We start from the raw sequence: 15,626 nt of genomic DNA on the forward strand, positions 1-15,626 counted from the left end.
TCTTCTAGAGCCCTGAAAGAGATCAGTTCAGGTATCTGGGCTACAGATAGCAGAAGACAGGAGATCTGGAGAAAGACAAAGTATTCAAAGTATAAAATCCTACCTGTAAAGAGTTATTAAGTGACACTGCATTTATTTTTATTTAAAATTATCTGACCATACCTGGATTTTACATTTTTCTGTTAGAATGAAAAGAGGGAAGAAAATGGCAATACCAAACATGAGCTAACAAAAAGGAAATCTGAGTTCACACTCACACAAACAGAAGTTGAAACAAAAAGTTGAAGAAATGGAAGAGGTGAAAGATTTGTGAATCAGGCTCACTTTGTCACTGTCAAGTTAGAAAAAAAACAAACCATGGAAGAGTGTAAGGGTACTACTCCATTTCACAGTCAAGAAACTGGAGAAGCAACTTAGTATGAGAATCTGATCTTGCAAATCAGGATCTACAGAACTGAACTATGTGTTATCCTTACAATGAGACATTTCATGCTCAGACAATCTACTGGAGAAGAGTAAAGAAAGCCATATACAAGTTTTAGTGTGTAGTCAATTTTTTCTAATCGTAAATATACTGGCAACCATTTCGCACAGGCATAGTACTTCCTGCACAATGGGTAAATTATGAACACTTCCAAGGACACCATTCCTTAAAAAAAATAAAAAATGGACTCAGACACAAGCTTTTTTGAACAGCATTTCAGTTTTAATGAAGTAAAAAATTAATGACATCAGAACAATTCTACACATCTATATACACACTTCAGAGCATAATGAAGTATTGATTACTTCCCATGTACAATCAACTGAAATGATACAATAGAAATATGACCTAACCAAAGAAATAGAAACATGCTGTTGCAAGATTATTTAGCTTGTTTTGATCGAAGCCATCGCTTGATGATTAGATGATCGCTTTCCTTCTGTTTTTGTTCTGTAAGAATCTGAAAGAGATTATATTTCAAGGGTTACTCAGCATTTCTTCAGAGACAAATTACACGCACTTCTAGACCCATGTTATCAGCAGCCTGTTTTTTCCCCAGAAGTTGTTTTCAGGATGAAATTTCCTTATTATCTTTTAGCCAGAGGTCCCCGGTACTGAAAAACTCTTTTATTGCATCAGAGTAAGTGACAAATACCAGGGACATACAAAATGACTTTTTTTTTTTTTTTGTTGCTGAAACAGATACCAAAGTCCAAAGCAAAATGTGACCTGAAACCAGCTCTCACTTCTAAACTCTAATACTCATTTTGTGAAACAGGAAGTGTTCAGAAAACATATTTTTATCTCAGTTTCCTATAGCTACCTCTGCTTTCCTGGAATGTGTCATTTAAATTTTGCAATTCCCTGTCATTTTCCCTTTTACTTCCAAGCTTCTTAGCTTCTTTTGCTTTGCATTTGTCATTTTCTTCACCCTCCTGTGAAAAACATTTTCATTTCTGCTATTCATGCTATTTACAGAAAATTCAATAGCATACATATCTCACTATGGGCAACCGTAGTTACTGCCAAAACCATCTACGTGGATTTCAGAAGTCATAAATCAAGCTCTGGCCTAGAAGACTTGTTCTAGGCTGACTTAGGGCAACACAACTTAAGCACACACAGAAGGCTATCTAAACTGTGCTTTGAAAAGCATGGATGTACCATTATCCTACAGTAACAAATATCAGCTGGGCATAAATGGAATTGGAAGTTACCTTTGGTGCTCACTTGCCCTGCAAAGTTAATTGTACTTGCAGACTTTTGTAGCTTTAGTATTTCAATTATGCTATTTCAAATCTATGGACAGGTGAGAAGACAGAGAAAGTAAAACAGCAGAAAGAAAAGGCCAAAAGCAATGGCTAGGTAGAATCAAGAAATAAATAAGTATTTTCAAACTTCTTCTGCAACTTGATTAGACCTTCCGATTTGTTCTGTCCCCCTAATAGCCTACTTTAAATCACAATTACAGAAGTAGATCACAGTGGACAGAACAGTAACCTGTAATCACTCACCGAAGAAGCAGGGATATCTAGAGGGCAAGAAATGTCAGTTGAATACAGTTTTCTCTTAGCTCGTTTTGGCTTCCGCTTATTTTCTTTTAGGCTTTCTGGTTCTGCAGAATTAGGAGAGCTTATTGTTGCAATCAGCTTCTTTGCTAGATGAAAATATTTAATCATAAATCAATGTCTTACTGTGTTTGTAAACCTCAAAACTAATGAATAAAGCAAGCTTTACTAAAAACAACTTACAAATTAAAGAGATATTGTCTGAAGTTTAAATATAAAAATTCAAATGTGGTATTTGACTACCACAGTTTTCTGTGGCTGGAAGAAGGTTTTCATGGCTTCAGGTGCAAAAGCTTTAATGTGCTATTTTAAAGTGTTCTTTAAAATCAATCAGGAGTCAGATTTCACTGGAAAATAAACAATTCCAAAGAAGTTGAACAACAGGCTTAACACTTCTTTGTGCTGACAGGAGCACAGGGCAGAGTCAATTTTCTCTAGATATTTCTGTAGTTTTACCAAGGCAGGACTAGTTCTATAAAGAGATGACTGTGTGCATATTATGAGCTAGAAAAGAAGACATCCTGAACAATAGCAGGTTACATGAAAGAGAAAAATACAGAACATAATAAAGGTTACAAACTAGACCTCATTTGCCCAAATTAAGTATTTTCAGGGTGAAATTTTGAGTAACCTGAATTTGGCTTACATTGATGACAATGTTGTCCTCATGGAGCCAAATCTGACAAGCCTGGAATGTTTTAAAAATCCCACTATCGTCATCTAGACTTTCTTAGAGCAGGCAAGATGTCCTCTGTAGCAAGTCAAGTTTTTCAGTTGGTATAGAGATCTTAATTTTAACCAGCCACACCAAATAACAACTGATCTGGTTTTAACCAAACGATTGTGTCTTTTAGAATTCAACACAGGCAATTCCTTGTGCCCACTGCTAATTTTATTTTTGTTTTAAACACAGTAACTCAGAAATTCTGTTTTAATACAGGAAAGAATAACATGTTCTTTAGTAGAAAGTCCCAGCAGTTAATCTTCCTAAGGCTGTGCTTAAACTTAGTGAAATCCATTAATCGCTTCATAGTCAGCTTATTGAAGTCTTCCAAATATTTTCATAAGACACCAGCATTTAGGTTCTGTAGAACTAAATTTTTTCTCCCATATATGTACATAAAGAAAAGCATTAATACAGTTTCCACAGAAACAAAGTGGTGGGGAGGTGGGGTGTGGGTAAGGAAGGATCGCTCATAGAGCAAGGTAAGATTTAGAATCTGGATTCAGCTTTTTATTTTTCTCTTTAGAGCATCAGGACAAGGACCTGAAAGTGCCCTTAACTGTTTGGTTTTACTGTAAGCAAAACCAAAGTAACTCCAACATGTTGAGCTTAACAGTTATGTCTTTTATGATGAATTTATATGCATATATTCCACACTGCATCCTTTCATTCCATCCAGTTTACCTTTCACAACCTAAACTTGATAATCATGTGGTCTTTGCAATCAAGACAGCCTTTTCTGCTCTGCAAGACTTAATATAGCAGGCCTCAGTTCAGACTCCTTTATTTCATAAACAAAACAGCAACTTAATGAAGCAGACTTATCATTGAACAGTATATGTATTAGTAGGTTACAGTAGAAAAAAGCTATTCTGCAATGCCCAGAGAATATGCAATGAGACTTACTTGTTCTGTACAAACCTTTAGACTGAATAATAGTAGGAGAACTTTGGAAGAAATCTCTAATTTTTTGTAGCGTTCCATCTTTCTTTTTAGCAGAATTTTTACTTGAAGTGGATTCTTGCTTTCTTAAGGGGTATGGTTTTCTAAGCTGTATAGTAGACATCTGTACAAAAATACAAGAGCATTGCTTAAATTGCAAGTTGACTTAAAGTTTAATTAGGTTTTATTTTACCATAATGTTTTTTTCAAGCTGACATTCTGAGTTTTCCTACTGACACCTCTGTTCACTGTACTAATGACCCTACCACAACAAAAAAATATAAACAGCCTTGTTTTATACCCAGAATTAAAAAACACTGTCAAAGTTTCACAAAACACATTTAAGGGCATGAGATATATAGAAAACAGTTTCTTCAAGAAAAAAAAATGATTCAAAGTTGTAGGCAATTTCATTAGACCAGCTATTCTAGTTATAACTAAAACAAGAGAAAACTGGTGGGGAAAATGTATCCACTACCCATCCTCTGAACCCACCCAGTTTACTACTAATGCCTAAAATAATCCTCACAATTTTCATGCGTATAGGTGAAATAAACCTTGCTTTTACTTCAAAGGCATTGCCTATAACATTATGTATATTAATAGTATGTTCAATATTCAATATGAAAGGTCATTCCCTATGAATGATTGTACGGTGCAGCTAGTACACATTCTTGGTAAATACAGACCAGTTTAGGAAGACAACATGTTTAGAATCCTATTCAAGTACATAGATAAAGAGAAGATACTGCTGCATATGTCTGCTCCTTTCACAAGTCCACCTTTACAGAAAAGGCCAAACTAACTTCAGAAATAGAATAAAATCAAACCATTTTCTTGTTGCTTGTAGAAAGCAAATTAATCGTAGCAGGTTTTGCATTTCTTTTGTTCTCGCTTTTCACAAAATCCTAAGAAAATAAATATGACAAATTTTATCTAAGATTCTTCTAGAAAAAAGCAACAATTATTTATATTACAGAAGCAGTCACTGTTTAAGTGCTGTGACTAACAGTAGGGAGCCATTGGCTAATACTGGATATAGAAGTAATTATTCAAATGTGAATTAAATGCTAAACAGACTTGTGGAAGGGAACTAGAAATACCTGTGGTCAAACCATTCAGACATTTATTATTTTCCTCCTTCCATTGTTTCCTATACTTCTGGCTTTAAGACATTTGAGAAGCAAATACACAAATTTAAGTTAACTCAATAAATAGAAATGAAAATTCAGATTTACAGTGACAATTATAAAAACATGTCAGTGACATTGACAGCTTAACATGATAGTGTTAAGCTGTCATTAAAAGATGACTTTCATCTCATTCATTATTGCCAAGAGATTTCAGGTAACCAATAGCCATACCAACTGTCAGAAGAGAAAGAGAATTTTGTTCTTTGCCTAATTATACGAGAGTCTCAGCAAAAGATGTGGGTTTTTAAAAACCACACCCAAACCCCCAAAAATCCCAACCCCAAACTACACCACTTCATAAAAAAAAAAAAAAAAAAAAGGGACATGAGCAGTATGTGGTTGAGCACCACAGGTTTCCCCCCCAGCCCTTACTTTTACTGCTGACAACATGCTTTTCTGTTTCAGACAATTTAAAAACAAATTGTGTCTTCAGTAGACTCGTGACGGTTAAAGTTGCTGAATCCTTTTGTAATCCATTTATCATAACAAATTATATTTAAGAGTCATATTTGGGTGAACAGAACAGCAATAAGATACTTTTAAATTTAGTTTCATGTTATTGAACAGTTACTTAGCGAAATGTTCTCCCATAAGGGTATGAACACAAACTACACTGAAAGGATTTAAATGAATAGGAAAAACAATCTTCTCTAAAAACTCCAACTATTCTATGATTCTATAACTACATTAGATTAAATACCTGTAGGAAAAGTTTGGTACTTTTTCAGTGCCTTCAGAATGGTAGTAATTTTTACACCTACTTTGCCAGCAAGCTGAAAAAATACTACTCTCAAAAGAAAACTGGTTCAAGCCACAAGAAACTTAAATCAGCTCTGGACATGCTTCCAGAATGAAGTGTTGAATTCCAGACGAACTAGCTTACACAGCTTTTAACAGGTTTAACAAAATGAGTTTATTGAAGCCGTTGCACAGTAATCATGGAAGTGATTATTTATCTTAACTATTTTATTTAGAGATTAAAAAACATCACTTGGGAATGATTGAGCAGGAAATGCTAGAAAAGCATCAGACACTTCACTCTTCAGCTGAGACACGTTCACTCGCTAAAACACCACTTACTACCTGGACAAATCATCCACAATCTCATACATTACCCTTCAGCTTCAAAAGTCCTTAAAAGCATAGAGATTCATAAGCCCCACAAGTATGATTAAAGTACCACCACAATGTGGTCTTACGGTTTCAAGGCCTTCTTAAATGTCTTAGAGAAAGCTGTGTTGGCACTGATAGAAGGCAGAGGGATGGACCATGCAGTTCAGGTAGGAGAAGTGAAGATTTCTACCACCTTGGACTGCTGTGGAGCCTTTGTCCCACATGTAAACACCACAGCACATTAAGAGGGCTGGAGTACATAATCTAGTACAACTGAAGAAATTAAAGAGGTATCAAGGCCTGCAGAAAACAGGGAGGTTCAGGTGCTGGTACATAGTCCCTTCAAGTACAAAAAGATCAAAGAGAACACAAGCTGGAGGAAAAGTGGAAGGAAGTGGTCTTGAAACTTTGAAATGCACTGATTTAATGCACAGAATTAACTTGTAATTGACCATTAGAGGGGTTTATAATTGACATCAATAACTGTCTAAACCAAAAGAAAAATTTCTATAGAACTGGTCTACAATCCCACATGTATCACAGCTGGAGGCAGAAGCAAATGGTGCTTGTAGGGAGAGAGAAATGTAAAAGGTGAAGAGAGAGTGCAAATCGGAGACAAGGGGCCAGACTCTGGATAAACTGAACTCTATCACCTTACTCATCGCAGGCCAGAGATTCTTTCACTTGGCAGGCAGGGGGAAGGACAGGATGATGCTTGAAGAAGCTTAAATATACCCTACATATATCTTTTGGGTCTCAGTGAGAATCAGGAGGATAGGATTTTAACAAATTATCAGAGTACTAGAGAAAAGCTGCACAACGTAATGTCAGTTGGTCTAGGTCATACCTCATCCATCTTTTCACTTTTTCTTTTCTTTCTTGGCTTGAGCATTTTAACTCTAACTGGTATGGTGCTGCCCTGGTGCTTCACCTCCTTCTTACTGGGCTGCAAAGGTGTGAACTGGATTTTCATCTCTGGTTTTGGGAACTGACTAGTATTTCCGTTTTCTGTAGACACTTCAGATGAGTCAAGCACAATTTCAGAATGGTCCTGCAAGCATAGGAACATTTTAAGAAAACAAGCTTTAAAATAACTATGACTTAAATGCTATAATACATATCCTTCTCCAGTGGGTTGCTTAGCAAGCATTCCTTTTTCTAGCAGTCAGCTTTTGGAACACTTTTAATAAAAGCAAAGAAATCTACTTCAACTACAGCAGAATTCAACTCTTATTTTCTAAAACTTCTGTTAAATTTTAAAAGGTTAACACTTTCATGCATGACCACAGAACTTAGTGCTCCTTGCTGAACTCAGCCCGATTCTTTGCAAGTCATTTTCCTCAAGGGCAGAGGCAGCTAGTCACAGTTTTCACAGCTAGCAGTAGTAGCATTGACACGATTTTACTCATGTTAACTCTGCTGCTCTTTAGGAACTGGGCAGTAATACGAGCTTGAGAGAAAAGTATAGTCTTTCTCTAGCTTGTTTTCAGGGAGCTTTCCCTCCCCCTTCTACACCTAGAGAAATTAACTGTGTGAGTAACAAGGTTTGACTGATTCAAGACAAATTCAACTGATGAGGACTTCCTCACTCTGCTTAATAATCGGCCACCTTATGAGCCTTAGCAATAGGTAAGTTTTCAAGAACACATGATTCAGATCAGATATACTCACATGATTATGTCATGCAGCTTTTATTGTTACCAAGAGCAACAAAAATAGATGATCTGATCATCAAGAAAGATTTACAGAAAAAAAAAAAAACCACCCAAAAAACCCCCATGAAAAAAACAACCCCAAAACCTTTTAGAATTGCTTGGGCAATAGGAAACAGGACATTTTGAATCACTAAAATCTATTCATGCTAAGAGATTATAAGAAACGTCCTGCTGGGTCTTACCAGCAGTCCATCTAGTACAATATTCTGCCTCTGACAGTGGCAAAGGGAGATGCTGTTATTTGAGGGATAAAATGTGTAATCCCAGCCACCTTGTCCTCTGTTGTCTCCATACTCACCCAGCACTCTCAATTGTTGCATTAGAGGGGTCAAAGGATGTACCTTTGCCTAATCCTGTTGCATTAGAGGGGTCAAAGGATGTACCTTTGCCTAATTCCATTTGTGAATATAGTTACAGATTTCAAATACAAGTTTTTCTGTTCCCTGCTGATAGTACCTGTTTTCAGAAGATCATTAGTGGCTTCCGATAGGAATAAGTTATTTAATTGTTTAAATTATTTCCTATTAGTTTCCTCAACAGCTGCCCAGTTCTTGCAGGACTTTAGGAAAGACAGTTTTGGCTTTTGTTTACCCACCACAACCATGATTTTGTAAACCTCAGCTCCATAACTCTCCAGTAGCCTTAACCTCTCGTAATCAGAGTGCCATCTTCTTAGCCTCTTCTTAAATGGCAGGGGACATACCCCTTGAATATTTTAGTTTTTCTTCTTTATTGTCACAATGTGTTTCCCAGGAATTATTTGACTTCTCCCCCCCCAAACTTTACCCCATTCACTTCAACATCAACAGAAGTTTCTCACATCATAATCCCCCTAGACACCTCCACTTACCCATAGGAACAAATATTGTCTCTACTTCCTTGAGGTAAATATGTCAGCACCAAATGTTCACAACAATTCTTCAGTAGCAAAAAAAAAAAAAAACAAACTTATTTATGGTGCTCTCTTACCTGTTATTACAAAGCCGTGTAAAGCACTAACCCTTCTGAGAGCTACTCTGCCCTCCCTCATTCATCACAAGCTTTATCTATATGGCATTAGCTGAACTGATGAACTAGCAAGAAACTAGCCAGACAGTCTTATTTGGCAGTATACAGGAAAGAGATGAAGAGATGGATTTTGCGTTCCAGTTCTGTAGCAAGAGGAGAAATGCATGTTCTAGCAGCCAGAGGAGGGATTGATAGGAAATCCACTTTCAGCCCTGTTCACTATTAATTAGCAATAGAGCCACACGGCATTAATTCAGTTTAGCAGGAGAACTGTATCATTAAATACTGTTCAAGTTAACATGCAAGGGTTCAGTCAGAATTGGAAGTCTCAGTATAGTTGCAAGCCTTTCAATTTTTCCTTCCGGAAATAAGCAAAGTTGATATTTTCTTTGCGTAAACTTCAAATATTGTTTTGGTTTTCTGTGGGATGCAAGATACTGTTTTGTACTTCTGAACCCCCATATAGGTTGGAAGCTCCTATTACAGAAACATCTCTATTACCACAGTATAGGCAATATCACAAAAGTTTTGAGCTGAAATTCCCCGAACACAGTCAAACTGGAATGGCACTACAATGTCTTCAACTCTCTAGAACCTGGATTAGTTAACTAGTTTTCCCCTCAAGTATGCAAGTTATTGAGAAAACAACAAAATCTATTAAAAACTTATAATTAGTACATACTTTCCATAACAAACCATACCTCTTTGTTTACAGTCTGATCTATTTCATCTTGTCCTTCTTCAGGTAAAGGTACTTTTGCCATAGATGGAAGACTTTCATGGTTAACCTGCTGTTTCAGTTCCTTTATAAAGTCATCTTTCTCAGCCAGCTGTTTCCTTAGTTCTTCTGTATCAGTTTCCTTATCCTAAAAAACATAGCAAAACATGCCACAGGTTGCAGGACTGGCAAAAGAAAATATACACACAAGCATCGTTGCTTGGAAGGATCCCTTTTAGAACTGCAAGCCAAACCAGTCAGCTATCCAACAAAAAGCCAACAATTTCATGTATGAGTGGTCACTATTTAAAGAGAAGGGAAGTCATGTAACACCCAGGGAAGATGTAATGTAAACATTTATTTTACTCTACTTATGAGAAGTTATAAATAGCTCACCTCCCATTTGCTCATTAAGTCCCTGGGGCTGTGAAAAAAAAGCAGCAGCTATGATAACTGTTTCAGATCTCCAGTTCAACTTTGCAATCAAAGGGTCAAAGAGACTTTAAATAAACTACTAAATGTTCTGAAACTTTGGTTACTGTTTGTCCTGGGTTTAGCAGTGGCAGTCATTTTTCTCTTTCTTGGTAGCTGGTGCAGTGCTGTGTTTTGACTTTCAGCTGGGAACAGAGCTGAAAAACAATGATGTTTTGGTTTGGCCAAGGACTTTGTGGGCCTCATGCTCTGCCAGGGAGGAGGGGAGCCGGGAGGAAGCAGAGACAGGACACCTGACCCAAACTGACCAAAGAGGTATTCCATACCACAGCACGTCATACCCAGGATGTAACTGGGAGTTAGCCGGAAGGGCTGGGTGGACTGCAGGGTTTGGAGGAGGTATCGGTCGGTGCTTGATCGGACTGGGGGGCAAGTTATCGGTCGGCTGGTGATGGGGTGTTGTATTCTCTTCCCTTGTTATTTCATTTATCATTACTATTATTGGTGTTAGCATTAGTGATTTGTGTTATACCTTAGTTACTAAAACTGTTCTTATCTCAACCCGTGGGAGTTGCATTCTTTCTGATTCTCCTCTCCGTCCCTCCAGGAGTAAGGGGAGGGCAAGAAAGGGGGGGAGTGGGTAAAAAGCTGTCTGGCATTGGTTAAACCTCGACAGTTCTTTTTGGCGCCCAACGTGGGGCACGAAGGGGTTGAGATAACGACAGATCTGACCGTCACAATGCTGATTTATTGGATCTCAGAGTTGTTCCTCTTGATCTCAGAGCTTCAGAATGTTGTAACATACTTAGAGCCGGTATTTGCTGTGTTAGTGTTTATCAACTGTGGGGCTTGGGCTCAGGTTCTTGTCTCACTGTACTTTATGGCAATCACTTGTAATACGGGTGGGCTCCAGCAGCAGGACGGGACGGACGTGGCCGTGGACTGGTACCAGGTGGACTCAGCAGCTTTATACCGACTGGTCCATTGACTAAGATAAGAGTGCACTTAGATAAGAGTGATGGTATATTGAAAATGTGGGATCTGAGCATGATGTGAATGGTATGGAATAAGGGGTGGATAATGTCCTGGGTTTAGCAGTAGCAGTCATTTTTCTCCTTGGTAGCTGGTGCAGTGCTGTGTTTTAACTTTCGGCCTGGGAACAACACTGATAAAAATGATGTTTTGGTTTGTCCAAGGACTTCGTGAGCCTCATGCTCTGCCAGGGAGGGGGGAAAGCTGGGAGGAAGCAGAGACAGGACACCTGACCAAAACTGACCAAAGAGGTATTCCATACCACAGCACGTCATGCCCAGGATGTAAGGGAGTTTCCTGGATGGGCTAGGTGGACTGCAGGGTTGGAGGAGATATCGGTCAGTGCTTGGTCGGGCTGGGGGGGGCAAGTTATTGGCTTGGTCGGCCTGGTGATGAGTGTTGTATTCTCTTCCCTTGTTGTTTCCTTTATCATTACTATTATTGGTGGTAGCAGTAGTGATTTGTGTTACACCTTAGTTACTGAACTGTTCTTATCTCAACCCGTGGGAGTTGCATTCTTTCTGATTCTCCTCTCCGTCCCTCCAGGAGTAGGGGGAGGGCAAGAAGGGGGGGAGTGAGTGAAAAAGCTGTCTGTCTGGGGTTAAACCACGACACTTACCTATAATGAATTATCACAGAGACAGTTGTGTTTATTAGCATGAAGGGAGATGCTCGAGAGAATTTAATGATCTGTTCGCTACCATGCGCAATGGGCCCAGTGCTTTGCATTAGAGTGGTTCTCCCTCTCTGGGACAGAAACATTCTTCTCTGTGTTGTGCCATCTCTGTAGTTGTACACAGTTTGTCTCAGCATTAGAACAGCAAGCACTGGTGAGTACATACACTCTTTATAATTGAGGAATCGTGATTTTGGAAGTTTCCATGCTGATAAGGAAAGATATCAAACACAGCCTAAGTAAAAGGTATTTTGTCTAGTGAGAATATGACTAGACCCTTTTAATACTGCTTTAGTCACACAATAGATGATATTTCTGGCTGGGAAGAGATGAAGAGTCATCTACCATATGGTATGTCAGGTTAGAGTGAGTACAATCTCATCAACCTTCAAGTGGTGTTAGAATCAGAGCATAACGCACCCTTATATCCCCATGCGTCTTACTCTCTTTTATTTAAATAAGCCTTGTCTCCATCTGCATTCTCTTTGCACTCTGCTCTTAACAGGAAAACAACCTCAAGAGTATTTAATAGTCAGGGTTAGATACGCAAAAACCTGTTCAGGTCAGTGTAACATGGGTATACTCTAACCCTACTCAGGTTTATCATGTATCCATGATCAATCTAACCTCAGTCAAGATGGTGTTCTTTGGGCACGGCACTGGCAATGTGTTTACAAAACCAGTGCTATGTAAAGGATGACTGAACCAAGGCAGTGGAGAAGAGAGTATCTCAGACCCAGGTGTGGTGACTGAGAGGTTTCCCAACAGTGAAGAATGAATGCAGAGTGCAGGATCTTCCTGTGTTTCTGCAGCCTCTGTGTTTCTGAGCAGTGGAAGGTTACAAGGAATGAGTTTATTCTCCGAGGTGAAGAACCTCAGTAGCTCCCATCTTTATAGATTAACACGAAATTCACAAAATGTAAAATCCTTTCACTTGGTCAAAAGAGCCTCAGTGTTTGTTTTTAACCAGCCAGGCCCTACTTAAATGTTGTCAAAATTTTCTTCACATTTTCAAATCAGAAAATTTTTGTATGGTGGCTATTTCGTATTTTGTAAGATGACATTCAATGCAAGATTTCCAACTTTAGGAACACAGTTTTTAAAGGGAAATAATGGATATTAGATAACTCTTGAGTCGTTATACAAATGTGTGAATAATCACTTGAATGAATATTCAGGGTGACTTAGATGACCATATTCTATTTTCAACTATCAACTTAAATATTAATTTCTCCTCCCTCTCTCCAATTTACAGCAGAAAGCCATCAGGGGCACTTCAACATCGTCTTTCAGTTCAGACAGTGAAACAGAGCATGGATGCCAAGTGTCCTGTAGGATATTTGGATACGGGAGGAACCAGCAGTTTGCAGTCAGAAGAGTCCACCAGTACAGAGGGGCTCCGTGACAAGCAGGTCACAGGAATTCATCTTGAGCTTGAGAGGTTGAGGTGGCATTTTGTGCTGGCTAAACTGAAATGTGAACAGGAGGATGAGGAAAAGCAAAGGCTTCATGAAGAGAGAATGGAGCAGATTTGCCACCAGGCAGTAAAAGGATCGGTAAGTAGGGAAACACAAAAAGGGATGAACACAGTAAAGACTGAAACATTCACATGACATGAACCCAGGACAATATGTTAAGCAGTTTGTAAGATTTTATCTTTTTAGGTGTTGAGTAGTCCTGGGACTTCTTGTAAAGTCCTGACTATGTGATCTTTACTGCTTGTACACATACTTAAGGAGAATGGAGTTGTTCCACTCCGTAGAATGTGAACTGTGGTAACATTCATTGCTATAAAATATATTAAAGAACAGTTAACTCACAATTAAGAGTATGATGTAAGGATCCAAGAACATGTTTTCTTGCTTACTTTCCCCATCAGAGGGATTGCTCTGAACACCACTTGGATCAGTTTTCTGTTTCTACAGTGGGAGCAATTTCCTGGGTTGAAATTAGATTACTTGAGATGATAAATGCATGTCTAAATAATTAGATGAAAGAATCTCCCAAAGTAATGAAAGTTTGCTAGACAATTAGTCAGATTTTGAAATCCTGTTTTTTGCAGAAGTAGATGAGGTTATTGTATGTTCGGGCATATGAGTCTGTGGTTAACAGGAGTCCAGCCCAGAAGAGACCATTCTATTTGGCAGAGCTTAGCAAATGGGACGGCTGCCAGTCTTGGTTGCCTGGGCTCTTCCTGATCACACTGGCTGTCTGTGGGCTTGACTCTCCTCCAGTTTAATGCAATTTGTCATTAGACTGGGGGAGTAAGAGGAGCATCTGATCCTAAATCATCAAAGTTTTAGAGGTACTTGCAGTGTTTGCCCTCTCTTGCAGATTCTGTGCTCTAAATCAGGACAGGATAGAAGGGTATGTTTTACACACTAATAGTAGCATTCATATTGTGGTTGTACATAGGAGCTCAGATCACACACAAGAATGGCACTGAGCTACATACAAGATAATCCCTGAAGTTTTCCATCTACATTTATTTATTTATTCATACAGCTAATCCATAGGCCTGGATAGGATCTCACAATTATGTGAAGTAAATGTAGTTCCAATGAAATCGGTGAAGTTTTATCAGAGAAAAACAGTGAGGATCAGGTCCAATATATATTTTGCTAAATTACTGACATGCATCTGGATTAAACAAATGGACTACTGGATTTTCTTATTCAATGAAGACCTGAGAGATTGACCATGAACATGTGTAAAGGTCTGAAATTGCCACACAGTGGAAAACCATAGGCAACAGTTTATTCCACAGATGTAGAGGCAGATGCACTAAAGCCTTACCATGGATGTGCACTCACTTCACATGACCTGCTTTGTGTACCTGCACGCTTGTTCTTACAGTAAAGGTGAGGTCAGTCACCTTCATTTCAAAGGGAGAAAGCTTAACTTACGCTATGGGTCTGGTGGGGATGTGACATTTGCCACTGAACACAGCAAAGCTGATGTGCTTTCTATTCACATGCTGGCTTATCTCACAGCAACTTTTCATGAACTGAGCATGCCAGAGGGCCAGGAGTGCTCAGAGAAGCATGGAGTGGATGTGTGACATAATGTGTATCTTTTTCTTCAGGTCAATGAAGGACTCCAAAACCTACTCCAGCCCTCGAACCAATATGCCTTTACTGCTTCATCATCTTTTATCTTATTCATACTTTAACGGAGTTGGCCTGCTATGTTTTGCAAACCCATTACCTGTTGTTTTGCTGTTGAGCTCTTCTGCAGTCTTAAAATGGTTTTCCAAGATTACAGAAGTAACAATAAATGTCCTTAAGAAGAGCTGCATATTCTACTCTTTTTTGCCCCATTTTTGCTGCTTTTTTATTATCACTACACCAATCATACATGCAGGATTTCAGCTATCATTATATGCCTAATTTAGGAAAGTGAAGAATGAATGCAGAGTGCAGGATCTTCTTGTGTTTCTGCAGCCTCTGTGTTTCTGAGCAGTGGAAGGTTACAAGGAAGGTCCACTTCACATACACAGAAGGATCTGCAGAAGACTGAAATGAATAGTGGCACAATCTGCTAAAAGTGGCAGTGAGACATTGCTTGTTGTAGGTAAGGCCTACATACACAGATTTAGAGAATTAGACCAATCAAAAATAAGTGTATAAAAGCTTTACCCAGCTGCAGTTCCTCTTTTTCCAGCAAGAGTAACCATTAGGTCTTGTGGAAATCCCAGGCCCCTTCAACAGTTTAGGATTTCTGTGGAAGGCAGTGATTCAACTTTATTTTTTTAAGTGACTGAAGAGTAAGACCTGTAAATAAGCTGCTTTGAAATCTGTGGTTTTCTTTCACTAAAATAATGAGAATGTCACACAAACAATGGAGAGAAGTCTGTCCTTTGTTTTCTGCTGAATCTGAAAACACTGCAGATATCCTGGATATAAGTAAGGTTTGCAATAGCACAAGTGACTTTGAATACTTCTCTTCATTGTTGGTAACTCTTGGATTTTAATCAACAGAGGTTGTATGAATCTGTGTTTAATCTTAAGTCAAATTACAG

At 38.5% G+C, this 15,626-nt stretch overlaps 1 protein-coding gene and 1 pseudogene across 1 annotated transcript; one reads left to right on the forward strand and one right to left on the reverse strand.

Moving 5' to 3' along the window:
* Positions 1 to 684: 684 nt before the first annotated feature.
* Positions 685 to 9,625, reverse strand: LOC133218214 (kinesin-like protein KIF20B). The gene is made up of 5 exons (XM_061364408.1): positions 9,449 to 9,625; positions 6,872 to 7,075; positions 3,698 to 3,842; positions 1,999 to 2,141; positions 685 to 944 (listed from the first exon to the last, which is right to left on the reverse strand). The coding sequence occupies exons 1-5, from the start codon at positions 9,509 to 9,511 to the stop codon at positions 867 to 869; spliced, it is 633 nt and encodes a 210-aa protein (XP_061220392.1). The 5' UTR covers positions 9,512 to 9,625; the 3' UTR covers positions 685 to 866.
* A 1,577-nt stretch (positions 9,626 to 11,202) lies between these two features.
* Positions 11,203 to 14,891, forward strand: LOC133218218 (transmembrane protein 247-like; annotated as a pseudogene).
* Positions 14,892 to 15,626: the final 735 nt, after the last annotated feature.

The sequence above is a fragment of the Neopsephotus bourkii genome, unplaced genomic scaffold (assembly GCF_033783945.1).
Source record: "Neopsephotus bourkii isolate Nb327-2 ecotype Australia unplaced genomic scaffold, CSIRO-AGI_Nbou_v1 NB_1233, whole genome shotgun sequence".
Classification (NCBI taxonomy): Eukaryota; Metazoa; Chordata; class Aves; order Psittaciformes; family Psittacidae; genus Neopsephotus; species Neopsephotus bourkii.

Coding starts and splice junctions, on each gene's coding strand:
- LOC133218214 (XM_061364408.1), bottom strand. CDS start 9,511: ATGGCAAAAGTACCTTTACCTGAAGAAGGACAAGATGAAATAGATCAG. Junction 7,076..9,448: donor ATCAGACTGTAAACAAAGAG/GTATGGTTTGTT, acceptor CTATGCTTGCAG/GACCATTCTGAAATTGTGCT. Junction 3,843..6,871: donor AAAGTGAAAAGATGGATGAG/GTATGACCTAGA, acceptor ATTTTTGTACAG/ATGTCTACTATACAGCTTAG.